The sequence below is a fragment of the Copidosoma floridanum genome, unplaced genomic scaffold (assembly GCF_036245765.1).
Source record: "Copidosoma floridanum isolate Cflo_tuat_1 unplaced genomic scaffold, Cflo_Japanese_pri ptg000013l, whole genome shotgun sequence".
Taxonomy (NCBI): Eukaryota; Metazoa; Arthropoda; class Insecta; order Hymenoptera; family Encyrtidae; genus Copidosoma; species Copidosoma floridanum.
Window position 1 is genome coordinate 14371752 of NW_028321890.1, and position 18421 is coordinate 14390172.

Genomic DNA, 18421 nt, shown 5'->3' on the forward strand with positions numbered 1-18421 from the left:
AAATATTGGTCAATAGAGAAATCACATCCAAAGAAATAAAAATATGATTTTCCGGTATTTTAAGATTTTTAATTTGTTTTATAAGTTCAACGCTATTATTCAAATGTGACGAAGGTTTTTCAAATACTTTAGAAAGAGAATTATAGAGAATTGAGGCGAGTGTGTGTGTAGGAGAATTAATGGATGAAATAATTGGTCTAAATGAAAGGGAAGGTTTATGTATTTTTGGCAACCCATAACATCTAGGTAAATTTGTATTAGTTTGCGTTAATTGATTGTTATGATATTTAAAATTTAAAAATTCGTTGTCATTCAGTTTCATTAAAATTTTGTGGACATCTGATTGTAAATAGTGTAATGGATTCTTATTTATCATTATGTAAGTAGTGTTGTCACTCAACATCAACTCCATGTTCTGCACATATACGTTTCTGTCAAGGCAAACAGTCACATTTCCCTTATCAGAACGAGTAAACATAATATTTTTGTTCTCTCTAAGGAACGCTTTTGTACATTTTAAATTAAAAGTATTTGAATGTTCAACGTTGTCAAGTTTTAATTTTTTGTTATTATAAATTTTCATGGCTTGTGTGATTTTTGTTCTTATTTTACTTTTTAATTCACTATTAAGATCGTTGATTTTCCGCAAGCTATATTCTACATTCTTAATTGTTTGAATAATTTCACTATTTGACAAAGATTGTGGTTTTAACGCAAATTGTGGTCCTAAAACTACGCAATTTTTTACGTTTTTCGGTACATCAAGATCTGTTAGATTTCGGAACATTTTTTCTTTTTTGTTGTTATTATTGTAGGGGTTCTGGTTACATGACTTTTGTATTGATAAAAATTTTTTATTATATGTACGATTGAGTTTCTGCCTTTTTTGTCTATTGTTAAAATATATACTACTTATGAAACTTTAAACTAATGAATTGTTAGGATGTAGATTATTTATTATTTGTCTAACAGTAAAAATATTTCTCTTAAGAACGGACACATGTGCATAACAATCGTCAATCTCAATATTGAGCAAACTGCAGGTAAAAGAGTAAATTCGTTTTTAAAAGAAAGTCTTCGACGATTTGTTGTGAAAGAAGAAATTATTAAAGTACCTTTTCAGATTTTCTATGTGTTGAGGCAAATAGTTGTGTGTCCTACATTTTCTTAGAAAGGACAATTGGCCCATACAATGAGTCAAGTTGCTGTGTAGTTTTTGCAAGGTCTTCAGCTTTTTAGCTAACGATGATCCATGAAGGTGTTCCACTCGTGTGAAGAATCCTTCCTGGAGTTGACCCCTTTCCGATCTGGGGGCGGATTTCATTACGGTGTTTGTTGAACGTGCCGTTCTGCTCCCAATTGTTTCCATGATTTCTTGAGGTTTTGTGCATAAGCACACGATCAGTAAGAGCTAATTTAGGAGTGAGAATAAAAACTCCAAAGTCAGGTGTTAGTTTGAGCAACGTTTCGTTGGTCTTAACGCCAACCTCATCAGGCTCACTTTATTAACATAAAAAACACAACAAATTTCATTAATTACATTGCAGGGCCAATGTTTACAAATATCTACATTAATGCAATATTAATTATAAGTAAGTAGTCACAAATAAAATAGTAATGTAAATAATTTTAAAAAATTAAACAATTACTCACGTCTATATCGTTCAGACGATCGTTACAGACTGTTAGTGAATTAAAAAGTAAAATAAGAACAAAAATCACACAAGCCATGAAAATTTATAATAACAAAAAATTAAAACTTGACAACGTTGAACATTCAAATACTTTTAATTTAAAATGTACAAAAGCGTTCCTTAGAGAGAACAAAAATATTATGTTTACTCGTTCTGATAAGGGAAATGTGACTGTTTGCCTTGACAGAAACGTATATGTGCAGAACATGGAGTTGATGTTGAGTGACAACACTACTTACATAATGATAAATAAGAATCCATTACACTATTTACAATCAGATGTCCACAAAATTTTAATGAAACTGAATGACAACGAATTTTTAAATTTTAAATATCATAACAATCAATTAACGCAAACTAATACAAATTTACCTAGATGTTATGGGTTGCCAAAAATACATAAACCTTCCCTTTCATTTAGACCAATTATTTCATCCATTAATTCTCCTACACACACACTCGCCTCAATTCTCTATAATTCTCTTTCTAAAGTATTTGAAAAACCTTCGTCACATTTGAATAATAGCGTTGAACTTATAAAACAAATTAAAAATCTTAAAATACCGGAAAATCATATTTTTATTTCTTTGGATGTGATTTCTCTATTTACCAATATTTCGTTAGAATCAGTCATAAATAGTTTGGAAAAAAGATACATGCAAATCCACAGATTATCAAAAATTCCTTTTCATGAAATTGTAGAATGCACAAAATTTTTGTTCAATAATGTTTACTTCACCTTTCATAAAAAATTTTATAAACAGATTTTTGGTAGCCCTATGGGCTCTCCTGTCTCTCCACTATTCGCTGACTTAGTTTTAGAAGATCTTGAGACGGAAGCCCTACGCATGTTAAAAGAAAAACATAATTGCGTTCCCTTCATATATAAAAGATACGTCGACGACACTCTCATATGTGTACATAAAGATCAGGCACAATTATTTTTACAGATTTTTAACAAACAGGACAATCACTTAAAATTCACCTGCGAAGTAGAGAAAAACAATTGTATAAATTTCTTAGACATAACAATTACACATAAAAACTTAAAAATAATCACGAATTGGTACGTCAAGCCAATTTCATCGAATAGATTAATTAATTTCAATTCTAACCACCCCCGATCTTTAAAAGTCAATGCAGTGTACAGTTTGGTTGATCGAGCTATTCTTTTGTCTGATAAATTATACCACAGGAAGAATATTCTCATGGCAAAAAGAATTTTACGTGATAATGATTATACTGAACTTTTCATACAAAAATATATCAAGAAAAGACTTCACCAAATAAAAAATACTAATAATGATAATAACAACTTACTAAATGACAATCTACGTGATAAAATAAAAATTTCTATTCCATATAACCCATTATTCTTTAAATTTTGTTCAAAAATTTTGAAAAAATTAAATATACAAATTTACCCTATTATTCAAAATAAATTGGACAGTGTTATCATTCTTGGAAAAGACAAGATTGATAGGCTCGATCAAACCAATGTTGTGTATCATTTTGCATGTGATTCTTGCTCTGCATTATATGTAGGTGAAACAAAGAGAGCATTGAAAAAACGCCTGTATGAACATAAAAGTACCAAGAAAGATGAACTTGTTGTCGCTTCACACATGAAAAAATTCAACCATAATTTTAATTTTTCTCAAACAAAGATTCTAGACCGTGAACCTAATAAACAAAAAAGATTAATATCTGAAATGCTATACATACACTTTACTAAGCACACTATTAATAAGAAAGAAGATACCTTATTTCTCAATAACATATATAAAGATTTTATAAGTAATCTTTCTAAATAATACAATGTAGTGATGTACTGCTGTTATCTACATTCGTAAGAAACGTACATTTACTGTTTATATGTATATGCGTAAATAAATACATGTTTGACATTTACGTTATTCGTTCGAGGCGCCCAACAGTCTGTAACGATCGTCTGAACGATATAGACGTGAGTAATTGTTTAATTTTTTAAAATTATTTACATTACTATTTTATTTGTGACTACTTACTTATAATTAATATTGCATTAATGTAGATATTTGTAAACATTGGCCCTGCAATGTAATTAATGAAATTTGTTGTGTTTTTTATGTTAATAAAGTGAGCCTGATGAGGTTGGCGTTAAGACCAACGAAACGTTGCTCAAACTAACACCTGACTTTGGAGTTTTTATTCTCACTCCTAAATTAGCTCTTACTGATCGTGTGCTTATGCACAAAACCTCAAGAAATCAGTTAAAATTATAGTTTGAAATGTAAAAATTATGGTATAGAACAGTAAAAATTTCTATCCAGGAGAGTAAAATTTATCAACTGATCCTTTTGAATTTTACTGTTCCAGCATGGTAATTTTGACTGCTCTAACCATAATTTTCACTATTCAAACCAATATTTTAACTGTTAAAACAATAATTTTTACTACTAAAAATGATAATTTTCTCCTTTTTTGTCAACTAGCATCCGATTCACTGTGCAGAATGGTAATTTTTGCTGAAAGTTCTCTATAATTTACATTATTTTTTCTCTCAGTAAATGCTCAGAATACTGTGTGTATCCTTTGCCTTTGCCTACGGAAAGGAAAAAAGCCCCGAGATGGACCGATTTTCAGCTGAACTTTTAGGGTTTTGTGCTCAATAAGAGATTGCAACGTAATTGTACCAAGTAATTAAAAAAAAAGTATTCGTTTGAGCAAGAAAATACAAGAAAATGGATAAGGCGACTAATATTAAAGAAAGTATCAAATATTAGTAAGAGTAGTCACCAAGTTAATTTTGAAAAAGTTGTCTTGGCTATTTTTCGTCTGATTGAATATTGTCTTATTAATTTGTGTTATTTGATTCTATTAAATAAGATTTACTTACAATTTATAAATAAAAAAATTAAAAAATCGTAGGTATTAGTTAAAAATATTTTTAAGCTAAGTTAATATTTAACTCTCCCTATCTCAGCTATAATTGTCCACCAAATGATTGTAAATTTAATTTGAATGAATTTCTTCGTGAGTTGCTCTTTTTCTGTAAAAAGTAAAAAAAAAATTGTGATTAAGATTAAAAAATAACATAAAAATAGTAAAAAATCGATTTTTGGTCTATAAAAAGAAGACTTTGTAGTTGAACACCTGAAAGCTTCGTATTATTTATAAGTTTCATAAGTAAAACCAATACGCTACAACAAATCTCTATAACGTCCTAAATCTCAAAACCAATGCAGTAGCTTTTCTAAACTATTTGATTTTTAGATACGTCTTAAAATTTCAACATCTTCCAAGGAAGGCGTAAGTTTGAATTACGTTATACCTTGTAAATACATCTAGTAATACTTGTGGGGCTTGCAAAAGAGTTTTAATATACAACGATAAAACGTTGTATTAAATATTTTTCAACGCGTTACAAAAATATCAAAACAAAAATTTTTATTTTGATGTATCATCTCAACTGAGCGAAGCCATCAATCAATCAAACATCAGCCACTATCCATTAGTTGCAATGAGGTGACGAAAGATTTTCCTCCTATGTTTTTATACTAGATTTACTAAGAAGTGCGTAGATAAGCTCTACGAAAATTGCTGACACCTCTGAAAACGACGTATCACTAATGTTAAGTATCACACATACTCATATGTCTTTTTCATTAAAGTATGAAATTATTCAATTCTTAACAAAAAAATCTACAAGTGATTGCTTTGATTATGTGATAAATTATATGGCATTACTTGTGTTTATAACACAAATTTAATACTTGGCTATTGCAAAACTTGCAAAATAATTTGAATTAACAAGTAAACGTTTGTTTCATGCAAAAAATATGTCTCTATAAAAAAACCTTTGATGTGGTAATGATAAATATACTTCAACTTTATAATCAGCATGAGGATACTACCACTTATTATCATCCGTCAGAGAGCCTGGGAGCTTTTGTCAACGTTCGACATGAAAATCATTCGCGTCAAGTTTACAAATTCTTACTCAGTCAAACGTTACGCTCTTTACTGCCAGTTGCTCGTCTTGTCTTGTACTAACGTTTGTTTTGGTAAATACTTTTAGTACCAACGTTTAAGGTTCACAAAATACTTGTTTTATTAAAGGACTCTATTTTGAAGTTAAAGAGAAAAACAACATGCTGCAAGCTATTTGTACGTATAAAACTATTTTATGATATTGCCATAAATTAATTACTTGTAAGCTTTTTGATAAAATGATATTTTTACGTGATACTCGTAGTTTTTCGACATTAATATGCAGTGTCAAGGGCAAGTTTTACATCCGTTTGTAGCTGAACAGTAAGATTCTTTTGCACAAAAAAAAAAATATGTGTGGAATATATATTCTCCGTATTCAATCAAAATATTTGAGACATACTAGCAATTTATAGCTAATACGTGGGAAGTTTTTAGTGAATGATTTGATTTTGAGGAGACTCCTAATTCAAAGCAACGTAACGCCAACAGATCGAAATCTCGTTTCTGCCTAATGCGGACTCAATAAATAACAATTTTCGGAGCATCGTGATTCGGGTTTAAATGAAAAAAGTATGTAGTGACAGAAATTATTTTTTTGACCCTACCAATTTCTAGAAACCAACGTTAGCAGATCACACGTGCTTATAAGCCGGTTCTAAGCTCGTTACGATATTTGTGGCCAATTTGTAGTGAAAGAATCGATTTGTATTAAGCCTATATATTTCGAAAAAACCAAATATGTTGATGTATCGGCTTAATGTTAACATATCACTATGATATTGTTGTGATTACGAGCTCGAAAAAAATCAATTCAATAATATATTTTGTAGTAAGCTTACAGTGCATGAATTTATTTTGTAAAGTATACAGAATTTAAAATAACCGCCATATCAGTTTACTCAAGTACAATTGATAAGTTGACCTCATGACTCTGCTGACCTTGTGATTTCGTTGATTTATAGCTCAAGTGTAGTGTGGATAAAAATATTGGATGACGTTGACAAAGTTTCAATCAATAAATTTATTTCGTTGAGTCCACTGATCTCGAAAAAACCGAATCTATTGGCTTGAGTCTTAACAGAGCATTTAAATTAGAAAAAATTTTATTTCCAGTACAATCCCATAAATTTTTATTATTCAATATGTTGTTTATTCCATATTATTTTTAAAACCATTCATAACATATGGTTTGATGTAACATTCACACAGAATCTGTCTATAAAACAAGTTCAAAAATTCATAGAGAATCAAGAAAATCTTATGTTGCTCAAGTCTGAACGCCAATTATAATTCAATTTTATCATTTGAATTTCACACCCTATAGAGAAATCAATAACCTTGTTACAAGTCGTATTAACACTATGGAACAAATAAAAACACTGAAATTTATTGTATTAATAAGCAATGTACCCAACTTAAAATCTGAATAAGGATCAATAATCTCGAGGAGTATTACAAGATAAAAAAACAAGGTAGTGTATAATATCTTCACAAATTCGATAACTAAAGTTGCAGATAAAACATAATTCATGGAAGTCACGCAAATTTATTCCCATTGTGGAGAAAAGAACGAGGTAAAGGTAAGTGACAAGGATACAGAACGTCAGTAGATTATCATCCTACTTGCGGGCTGCGTTTATGTATATAGTATAGTGGAGCCCTCGTTGCATCGCAAAAACATAAATGAACCGCGCGGAATCGGTCATAAATTAGTCCAATTAATTTAGACGGATTATTCCAGCCATCGTGTTAAAAGTATGCTCTTTTTAAGTAGGAAAGCTTAGTTTGCCAGTCAAAAGTATTGTTAGCAATTATTTAAACTGATTCCGTCAAACAAATTACCGAAATAAACTTACTTGTTTTGAAGTAGTGAAAAAGTTGTTCTTAAATTTCTTTAAATTTTTTACCTCAAAAAACGCTAATTATGGAATTCTCAAAGAAACAAAACAGTTTGAATGTTATTTAAAAATTCAGAACAGGATTCATAAAATTCTTTTGAAATACACCTATGAATCGATAAGACAGATTTGTGTTTAAAAATTTGAGACCTCCATCTATCTGTATGATTTCAGGCTGCGCTTACATGCAATCTTATTTATTTAAGATTGGAAGACCCTGGAAAAATTTGAATTATGTTTGGATTTTAGTTTCTCAAAATAACCGTTTAATCCATCAAAAAAATCAATTTATACTTATAGTACCTATTATTGCATTAGCTATTATTTAAAAAAAATTGGCAAAATGCAGTAAATTTTTATTTAACATTATTATGAACATAATAAATTGTGACAATACTTTCTCACTCAAATGTCGGTAAATAATTTTTTCTTCTGGTTGAACCTATTACTTAGAGATATCTAAAACCAAAAGAAATTGAAACTTTTCCGGGATCTTCCAATCTTACATGAACAAGATTGCATGTAATCGTAGCCTGAAATTCGGAGTTACACTGTTTCATTTCAGAAGCCATTGAATAAAAGATTGCATTTTTTTATCAAAGTATATGTTAAATAAAATTAGCGATAATCTTTTTTTATATTTTGCGATTCTACAACATACTTAATAACAAATAGATATGTTTGAGTTTCAAAAAGCTTTTGAACAATTGTTTGTTTATTGATCTTAAGTTTGATTTGTAAATTATTTTTAGATGCGTGTGAACAGTTGGAGTCAATTTTTAAATTGTATACTTAGGTAAGGTATACGTTCGTAAAGCAAGAAACTTAATAAAAACGAAGTACAATGGCGCAGCAGATGACTATTTACTATCTACATGATATTGCACATACACTAGAGGCTACTACAGCACGCTTTAATTTTCGGTATCTTAGCCGATCAAAGCAGGAACAAACAACTGATGTTCAAAATTATTTTTTTCTCTTTTAAAATTAGACTTTTTAAATTCTCACTTGATGATAAACTACAAATTAGATACACTTTTTACTCAACTTTTTTTCTCAGCCGACGATTGGCTAATACATATTTATATTATACCTTGCTCGGTATATTATACCTTCCTGAGGCGTAAGAAAATTTTTGTATAATGTTTTATGTTTTTACATGCTGAATAAAAGTTTGTTATTGTTAAGTAATAAAGTTACATTTGTACTTTTTATTGTTTTTCTGTTTCATAAAATAAATATTCATCAAGTGGAAATTACTTCATCAAATATTGTGATCTGCGAGAGCGATAACTATACGCTAACAGATTCAGTTTTTTCGAGATCCATAGGCTCTGTAAAGTAAATTCTTTCACTACAAAGTAACTACAAAATAATATGCCAATTTATATGCCTCATAAGCACATATGATCTGGTAACATTAGCTTTTTGAGATCAGTATAATGTATAGAATAAATTCTTTTACTGCATAAAATTTTTTCTCTACTACATAGTATATAATGCCACAGAGATTTTTTTTGAGCCTGCATAATTTTTCTTTGATTTTGTGAGGCTAATACGTACATTTTTTTTATCTACGTAATATTTTTTTATCTACTAATCATTTCACGCAAGCAGTTCACCTGTTTTCTCAAGTTTGATAGGCTCTACAAAATCAATTGATTTTTGCTACAAATTTACTACAAATTAGCTACAAGTAACTAGTATGTTTTACTGATAACGTCATTGATGGGATCTACTAGCGTGATATACTTAAATTTTCTTATTTTTTCCACCATAGCGCATTATCCATTATTGCAACCACATCGTGTGTAATATCAAGTTACCTGAAAACTGCGGTGTTAGTACTGTGGCTTTCTTTTGTTCTCACACTTTATGCTAAGATAAATAAACTACTCTATTGCTTGAAATGAAGAATAGAGAAAGTCGATTGTTACAAGTTTCTAGTACATATAATAATTTGTTTGAAAACAAAGCTTTTAAAATAATGTGTTCTAATAGGTATTTAAAAACTCAATTGAACTAAATTTTAAAAAAATTTGTAATTGAGTTTATAAGTCAATAAAAACAGTTGATCTGCTTTATTTAAAGCATGCCTGAAACACATTACTTTATTGGATTGTAAAATGCCTTTGTTATTAGTTCATGTACCAATTAATAAATTTTTAGCTAAGAAAAATAATATTATAGCGCCAACTTACAGTTTTTAACTCTTAACTGTATTTTTAGATGATAATGTTTATAAAACAGTTATGAACTATGGATGTACATCAGATGTATTGATTAAATTGTTCCTTCTAATGACATTATTGTTTCTACTCATTTTGTTTATCATCTACATTTATTTGGATCATGGACGAACTAGAAAATATATCATGAAATTGCAAGGACCACCAGCATATCCAATTATTGGAAATCTTTTAATGTTTCTCGTTTCTTCTGGTAAGTTTCAAGTCAAGAATGTTTGTGTTAATTAATGTAGTTCATTATTCTTACAACAGCAGTAATATTATTAAATTAAAAAAATAATTAGAAAAACTACTTCATTGTAATATAAATACATTTACAAGTTAAAGTTGTTACTTTTATGAAATAATAATATTTTCTACTTTGTCGTTCAAAACAATAAATTTGATTCCGATTTAAAAAACGTTCGAAAAAAAGCACAACAGAGAGTAAACATAAGTAAATGTAAGATTTTGAAAGTTACCATACAAGAGTGATGACAACGTTTTTCTTTTCTAATTAAAGATTAGAAAAAAATATGGTATACGATTTTAGCTCATAGTTCGTGCTCTGAATATAGTTGCATTGCAAGTTGAAGTAATAACAAAGTTTTTATAAAATTTTGCCTCTAAATCAACATCTAATAAGAACTTCATTTAATATTTATAAGAGTAGGGTTCTTAGGTAGGTTAGGCAAAGTATTTTTAAATCTGTAAGGCTAATTTGATTCATTAATATAGATGCTTATGGAGAAATATCTTTTAATGTGATTTAGTCACTTATATCACATAAAATAACAAAGAACTTTTGATTGGGTTTTTTTTGTACCGCAAAAATGTTTGGTGATTTTATTTGATTCTATAAAATACTTTGAGGATGTCTGTGACAGAAGAAATTTGTTTATAGTCATAGAAGAAACTACTACAAATCACGTTTTTGCACGAGTGTAAAAGGGATAGATAACATACCAAAGTAGAATACACAGTATTGCTCTAAAGTGGGGGATACAAATCATTCACGGATCTTTATTATATATTTATTTAGTAAATAGTATAGGAACCAGGTGGGTTATATTCTTACCTGCTAAAATATTAATAATTATTAACAATTCTCATACACTCATTAAAAAACTATACAACGTTTATGAAAAAAAGTTTTTTGAATTTTTAAAAACTTTGTTTCTAACAATTGCCCTGTAAGTAGTGCAGCAATCCACCATCAATAAGTTCGTAAAACTAATAAAAATACTTAAGAAAAACTTGGTTAATATTCAAATCAAAGGTGTACATCGTATTTTCACACTCACGCAGGCTATAGGTATAGCATAGCAAGGAGCGAAAAATATTCGAAGCTCATAATTAAAAAACAAAATTTTTGTTTCATTTTGAAAGTGATAAATTCTTATAGTGTGATCATTAATAAAAAAAAACTCAAGCCATGCAGAGTAGCAAATAAATGTTCAACAATCAAAATATATTAACCGTTAAAAATCGCAATATTCCAATTTTTCAAAATTTTGTGTGTTTTTGACTGAAAAAGTATGGCATTTAGACAAAAGCTGCAAGGAATAAAATTAAAGTGTGAATAAATTTTTTTTACCACTGTTGTATACTTTTTTTAATTTGCTTATAAAAATAGTTTCTTTTTTTTTATATTTTACAGCCATTCCTCAGAACTGTACCCAATAGGCTTTGCAATGCTAAATTAATATACATATTAATTAATAATTGTTAATATCTATTATTGTACAAATTTCACGGCAATCTACCATAGAAAATTGTGTTTAAAAGGTAAAAATACATTTAAAAAACTTGAAAATAAATATTTTTAATTGAAAAAGCTACGGGAACCTACCTGGCTCCTACATTGAACTGACTGAGGAAAAATAGTCTTTTAAGCCCTTGTAACTTGTGACATAACAATTGTGCTCTAATCGTATAACTTGTTTTAAAAAGTCAATAATTTGTAGAACAGTTATGGCTTCTAATACGAAAACTAAACAAGGATTATTATCCGATATTTCGATTAACAAGTATGCACCTATCAGTGGTTAACATTCAACATCCTGACGATGCTGAGGTAAAAAATTTTACTTCTATTTCGGTTTTCATTAAAATTTTTAGGACTTAATTACCCTATGATTATAGGTGTTACTAAGTAGTACAACTCATATAGAGAAAAGTGCGTTGTACGATTTACTCCATCCTTGGTTTGGAACTGGCTTGTTAACAAGTGCAGGTACGTGTACTATGAACCTTTTTGAAACTTTATAATGTTTATTGCTACATTTTTGAAAAATTTTTTTTCAAATTTATTTCATTAAAATTAGTATCCAAGCTTGGCTCCCACATGTTAACGAGATTTTTTAGGAAATTTTTTCAGATTCTTGTAGTGCGATTTCATAAAAAATCATTGATATTGAGAGCTAGAGGTTTGTAACTTGCGAGACGACTATTAGTTTTTTTTTTTTTTTTTTTCTTTTAATGAGCCTCATGGACATTTGAAACCAAAATATTTTTTACGTTAAAAAAGATACAAAGTAGTTTTAGAAATTACTTTTGTGTAAGTTTTAAAATTTTTGCTCAAAAACGTTATTTTACAGAGAAAAAAAAACTAATACACTTTCCACCATTGGTGCAAAGTACAACTTCTGCACTGGAAGGGAGATATTTCACTACATTAAATTTGTGCTCGAATTTCAAATAACTTTTTTCTTTTCAAAGCTGAAAATTGTTGTTTTGCGTGTATGGGCATACTTTTAGTTGTCTATCGCACACATTGCTTGCGACTACAGATGAAATTTCAAATACGGGCTATTCTGTACGATTTGAAAACTTTGTTTTTACTTTGCAGGTTCAAAGTGGCGGCACAGGAGGAAAATTTTGACGCCTGCTTTCCATTTTAATGTTCTAAAAAAATACGCAGAAATTATTTCCGAAAATAGTGAGAAACTCATCAAGTCATTGCATAACAAGGAAGAATCGGTTCAAAGTTTAACTCCGTTGATTACTAAATATTCTCTTAATGTCATTTGTGGTAAAGACTTTTTAAAAAATAAATTTCCAAGTCTTTACAGTAAAAAGTAAATTATTTCACAGAAGCGGCAATGGGCATAAAAACAACAGGAAAAGAAGACTCGCAAAATAAATATAGAGAGGCCTTGCACAACTTGAGTGACATTTTAGTGTACAGGTAAAATTTATGTTATAAATCACTTTACCTTTAAGCTTTCAATAAAAACGTAAGAGACGTGCCTGTTACATTTAGCATCAGAGCTAAAAAGATTGCTACTCCTAAAATTGGTGAACTACATAGAGAGAGAAATCATGGAGCTATCGCATAATCAAGCCTAATGCGAATGTGACTAACCTACGTCCTTGAGTTAGATCTACTTTCATGATCTAACAGCAGGCTGTGACACGTAACCAAAACGCTTGTACAAATGCACACTGTGCTGACATCGAAACTCAAACGTTTAATCCTTATTGACTAATAAAATCAAATCATCTTACTCATTGGTTGGTTTTATACGCACTTATCAGTACAGTGCACAGACGTAGTAAAAGCATTATGCTTGTGGGCTAAATGCAAAGTGGTGATGGAGCTGAAATATAGATTTTGCGCTGTAGAAAGTACAAATTGTGAGCTATTGTTGATTTGTTTAGTTTCGCTCTGAATGGGTTTTCCATTGCACACAGCTATTACGCGGCTTTATTACGTAATATGGGACTTTATAGACAACTATAGTGAGTCAAGAAATGTGACAGGCAGTGACAGCTGGTAAAGTACTGTCATGATTGGCTGCACCGTTTTTAAGACATATTACTTAATATAAATATAATTAGCATAATCCTAAGTATATATGATATACATTCATCATGGATAATAGATTCCAAAAATCACTGTAGTTACGTGTTATAAAATGTTTCAAATGTGGAGATCTTCCGCCACACTGTTCTTCAACTCACTTTACATTCAACGTAAAACTAGAAAAAAAAAATTTTAGCAATTTTTTCAAGTATTATGCTATTGGTCATTCTCATGGTCAAAACAATGTTAAGTAAAGTAATTTTATTATGTTGCTGTAACGGTAAGATGTAATACTAAAACTAATCACCATCTAATTTGAGCTGTTGTATCGGGCTATATGCGATTATTTTTCTTAACTTTATTTTAATTGTATGAAATATGCAAGTGCGAGAATAACTGCATATATTTTTCACCACAATGCGAAATTCGCAGAAAAACGTTTGATTCACATTCAAAAGATTTAAAAAATGCAAAAATTATGAACATTATATTGCAGAAAGCCGGCAGAATAGCATCAGATCATGCTGGTTATCAATAATAACTGTCAACAATTTATGTAATAGGTACTTATACTGTTGCTTATCATACACAAGGAGACAAATGCATGAAATAAAAAAAGGTGAATTGTGGACACCTATAGACAAAAACTCCATCACCTCTTTTCGTTTAGCCCAAGGACAGTCACTAATTATGCTATAAAACAAACACAACTTTCTCTTAAAGTATCAAAACTTCTATAAAAGTGCATAGCCAATCGTATTGAATGGTCGCAAAAAGTCTCATGCTGCGATTAACCTGTAATTTACTTATTTCTCTATGTAGACATTTGGGTAGAAGTGTACTTTCAACATAGTTAGCTTTTTGCTCTGATTAATAAGTAATAGCCATAAGGAAGCAATCGTATAAAACGTACATAGTAAAAAAAAACATTTACTTGCGATATTACAGATTTACAAGACCCTACTTATACCCACATTGGATATTTAATAACACTCAGAAAGGCCGCCAGCAAAAAAAACTGCTGAAAGTATTACACGAGTTCACAACGCAAGTATGTCAACTTTGATAAATTATTTCCTCTTATTACGTTTCATAAACTTACACACAAATTAATGAATGAATGAAAAGACAACCATGTAAATAACTTTTGTCCATATGTATTAAAAAACTAGAATTCAAAAATATTTTCACCATTTACAGTAAGATTTTTCAACTAAAAAATAATAAATTAGTTTATTAAAAAACTGAAAAGATAAATCATAGTAACTGATAATAAAAATTAAGGAAGTTTAGATTTTAGACTGAACGACATGTCAGAAAGTAAAAAAATAACAAACATCTGACAATAAATGGTGTAAATAAAAACTAGTTGAAACTTATAGCTTATGCCAGTTATTGTTTATTATTAATCAATATAAACTTTTTAAGCAACCAATAGAAATGTTTAGGAAACACAAATAATTATTCGTAAAAATTATTTATAGTAGTTATTTAATAAATTATGTTCTTCAATTTAGATTTTACAAAGCAATAATTTATAATTCATGATAACTATTGGAAATATTAGCGAATAGCATATAAGATTAGTTTTGCTTGAGCAGTATATTATTTTTTTATTTAAATAACTAAGAAGCTTATACATCATTAAGGACTTACTAAATATAAATTTATAGATCATAAATGAAAGAAAAGACTACCATGATAAGACTAACGGGGAATTCTTAAAAGAACTAATTTCAGATGACTCAAATCAACAGTTAGTAAATGAGGAAGTTCATGGAAGTAAGTATTTATATAAATTAAACCAAAATTAGTAATTTTATTTTAAAAACTAAAAACTGTGGTGTACATGACAAATATATGAGGGAAAAAAAGTATTTCCATTTTTTTAGGCGTATGGAATTAATCATGTTGTCTTAATTAACAATATAACTGGTAATCCGTAAATCTGAGGCTTTTTGGACTCCTTTCTGTGTGTATGTGAGAAATATCCCGTTTTTCTCGTCATTTTTTAATAAAATTTTTTTTTGGGACACACCCTCAAGATGGGGCTTATTTTGCTAATAATGTCGTGTTTATGATTTTTCCCCTAATTTGCAAACAAAATAAGCCCAGTTTCAATCGTATGCCTCAAAAAAAATTTTTTATTACAAAAAGGGGAACAAAAACGGGACATATTATGTATTATAGCCAATAGTTTACATTTATAAAACTAGAGAATCCAAATATCATTAATAACAAAATATTTATAAACATTTGGTTTGGTTATTTGCAACTGTAACTTTTTCTAGTTCGCAAAAGACGCTTAGCAATGCTTGACCTTATGATTGCTGCCTACAAACATGGACAGATTGATGATCCAGGAATACGTGAAGAAGTAGATACATTTACATTTGAGGTGGGTAAAACTTTGAAACCGTCACGTAACTATTATTATTTTGTTTATAATAAGCTACTTATTATTTTATATCTATTTTTTATAAAAGGGACATGACACATCTGCAATGGCTTCGTGCTTTATTATATTATTACTTGCTGAACACCAAGACGTACAGGTGAATTTTATGCAGTATACAATCATCTCTAATTCGAAAACCTATTTATTTCAAAACAAATAACATTTCGAAGATTTTAACAGGTTATTTAGTTTAAAGTTATTTAGTCTATCCTTAGTTAGGCCTATACATTATTCGCTTTCTGTATTCATCTTACAACTTTACTCATATTAACAAAAATTAATCAATACGAAAGTTTTTATTGAAAAATAAAATGCATTGTAATTATAAAATATTTTGGTCCAAACGCAAAAACTATAAAATCGTGATATTACAATTCAGTTAAAGTAATCGATTACCATGTAAATGCATCAGATTTTTTTTACGTTTCGTACGCTCTAGTATAATCCTTGCGTTATGATAAAATGTGGTACAATCACATCCATTCATTTTTTGTTTAGTTTAGATTAAAATTAAAATAACAAAATAAATCATCTCAAAATAAATTTGGGTGATCAAACCAGAAGAGAATAATTGATTTTTTTTATTACATTGCCAAAAAAAAAAACTGATTTATAAAAACGTTTTTTGACGGTCACGGACTCAGGATTAGTTGCTCTACACGCTAGACACCGCAGCTATTTAAGAACTTTCAAATGTTCTTGTAAATGTGTAGTCAATTTCTTCCATTATCATACATAAACATTAAATTCGCCACTGCATTAATCGTATCTTTTCGGAAAAAACATCAAATTTGATGTATTTATGTATAACTTGATTTTATATTATTTTCATCAGACAAAAGCACGAGCAGAAATTAATGAAGTATTTAACAAATCGAGTGGAAAAGTTAAAATGGAAGATCTGCAACAACTTCAATACCTTGAACGATGCATAAAAGAGTCACTTCGGCTGTACCCCAGTGTGCCTTTTATATCTCGAAGTGTTACTGAAGATTTACATTTAAGTAAGAAATTTGTGACCACTTAACACTCCACTCTTTCAGTTATTATAGTATTAATCATTAACATATTTTCTTTTAGAAAATTATCTTATACCAAAAGGAGCCATAGCACATGTTCATATTTATGATCTTCATAGGAATCCTTACATCTGGCCAGAACCAAATAAATATGATCCTGACAGATTTTTACCAGAAAATTCATGCAATCGCCATCCATTTGCTTTCTTACCATTTAGTGCTGGACCTCGTAATTGTATAGGTGAGTAGAGATACTCACTTATCTATTCTATTGAAGAGTGTATGTCTTACATGAGATCCCATTCGTACTTTGCAGGTCAAAAATTTGCAATGATGGAACTTAAGTCTCTGATTTCTCATCTACTTTATCATTTTTACTTGGAACCCATAGATCTTGCACACGAAGTTCCCATTACACCAGATTTGGTACTCCGACCTGCACGACCAATTCATGTTAAATTTGTTCCTATTCGATGATAAATATTGTATTTTTTTACTCTTTATTCTAGTTGTATCTAGTTTTTCTAGAATATAAAGAAATGTTAGATCTATGTTGTAAAATATAATAACAATGTTCTATGATAAACGATCGAAATCGTATGATTTACACGTAGATCACTATTGTAGAGCTTAGGGAGTTTTACAAAAATACGTAATTGATACTGAAGTATATTTTTAAAGTGCTGCGAACTATTGTCATAACATGTTTTTAATCACATCACCCATGTAAGAAAATTATATAGTTTGATGATAAAAAAATATAATGGAAAATATAATATAATATAATAGAAAAATGATCTTTAAAGCGATATTATCGATATTATGGGCATTATTATAAGTACGGACATTTTAATGGAGCTGCAACTTATCTTATTAATTAATACTTTTGATATACATAATTTTTCACTGAGACAAAATTTGTTGAGCTTAACTTAACTGCAATAGTATCATTCAATAGTAGTTATATGTCTAGTGCTGCATATCGCTCAAAACATGCACTGACCCCAAGGGACTCCGTGTGCTTGGCCTGGTTTGATGTAGAACAGGTCCAACTCTATTTTCCCCTACTAAAGGTGCAGTAAACATCCAAAGACAAAAAAAACGTCCTAAGTTTAAAAAAAAAATGTACTTGTTCGTGTCACTTACAAATGATATTACTTATCGATGAAGAGATTTATGAAAAATTCTTAGTAGGAAATTTTTACTATCGTATACAATACAAACTTTTGGTAGGATTACATTTGAAAAAAAAAAAAAAAAAAAAAAAAAAGTTACGTAAAATTGGAACTATCCTTTATGCGTGTTCATCAAAAGGCGCTGTGAGCATTCGTTATCTAC

The 18421-nt window shown here is 29.3% G+C and overlaps 1 protein-coding gene across 1 annotated transcript; it reads left to right on the plus strand.

The window, feature by feature from the left end:
- The first annotated feature begins 5628 nt into the window (after positions 1-5628).
- Positions 5629-17988, plus strand: LOC106637981 (cytochrome P450 4C1-like). The gene is made up of 13 exons (XM_089591644.1): positions 5629-5843; positions 9800-10012; positions 11766-11875; positions 11944-12034; positions 12650-12832; positions 12895-12988; positions 14555-14657; positions 15280-15388; positions 15898-16004; positions 16093-16161; positions 16900-17068; positions 17145-17324; positions 17400-17988. Exons 1-13 carry the CDS (start codon positions 5828-5830, stop codon positions 17558-17560), a joined length of 1605 nt encoding a protein of 534 aa, XP_089447770.1. The 5' UTR covers positions 5629-5827; the 3' UTR covers positions 17561-17988.
- The last annotated feature ends 433 nt before the right edge of the window (positions 17989-18421 follow it).

Excerpts from the sequence above, each read along its gene's own strand:
- LOC106637981 (XM_089591644.1), top strand. Across the intron at positions 12,833-12,894 it reads TTCTCTTAATGTCATTTGTG|AAGCGGCAATGGGCATAAAA; the intron begins GTAAAGACTTTT and ends ATTATTTCACAG. Across the intron at positions 17,069-17,144 it reads TACTGAAGATTTACATTTAA|AAAATTATCTTATACCAAAA; the intron begins GTAAGAAATTTG and ends ATTTTCTTTTAG.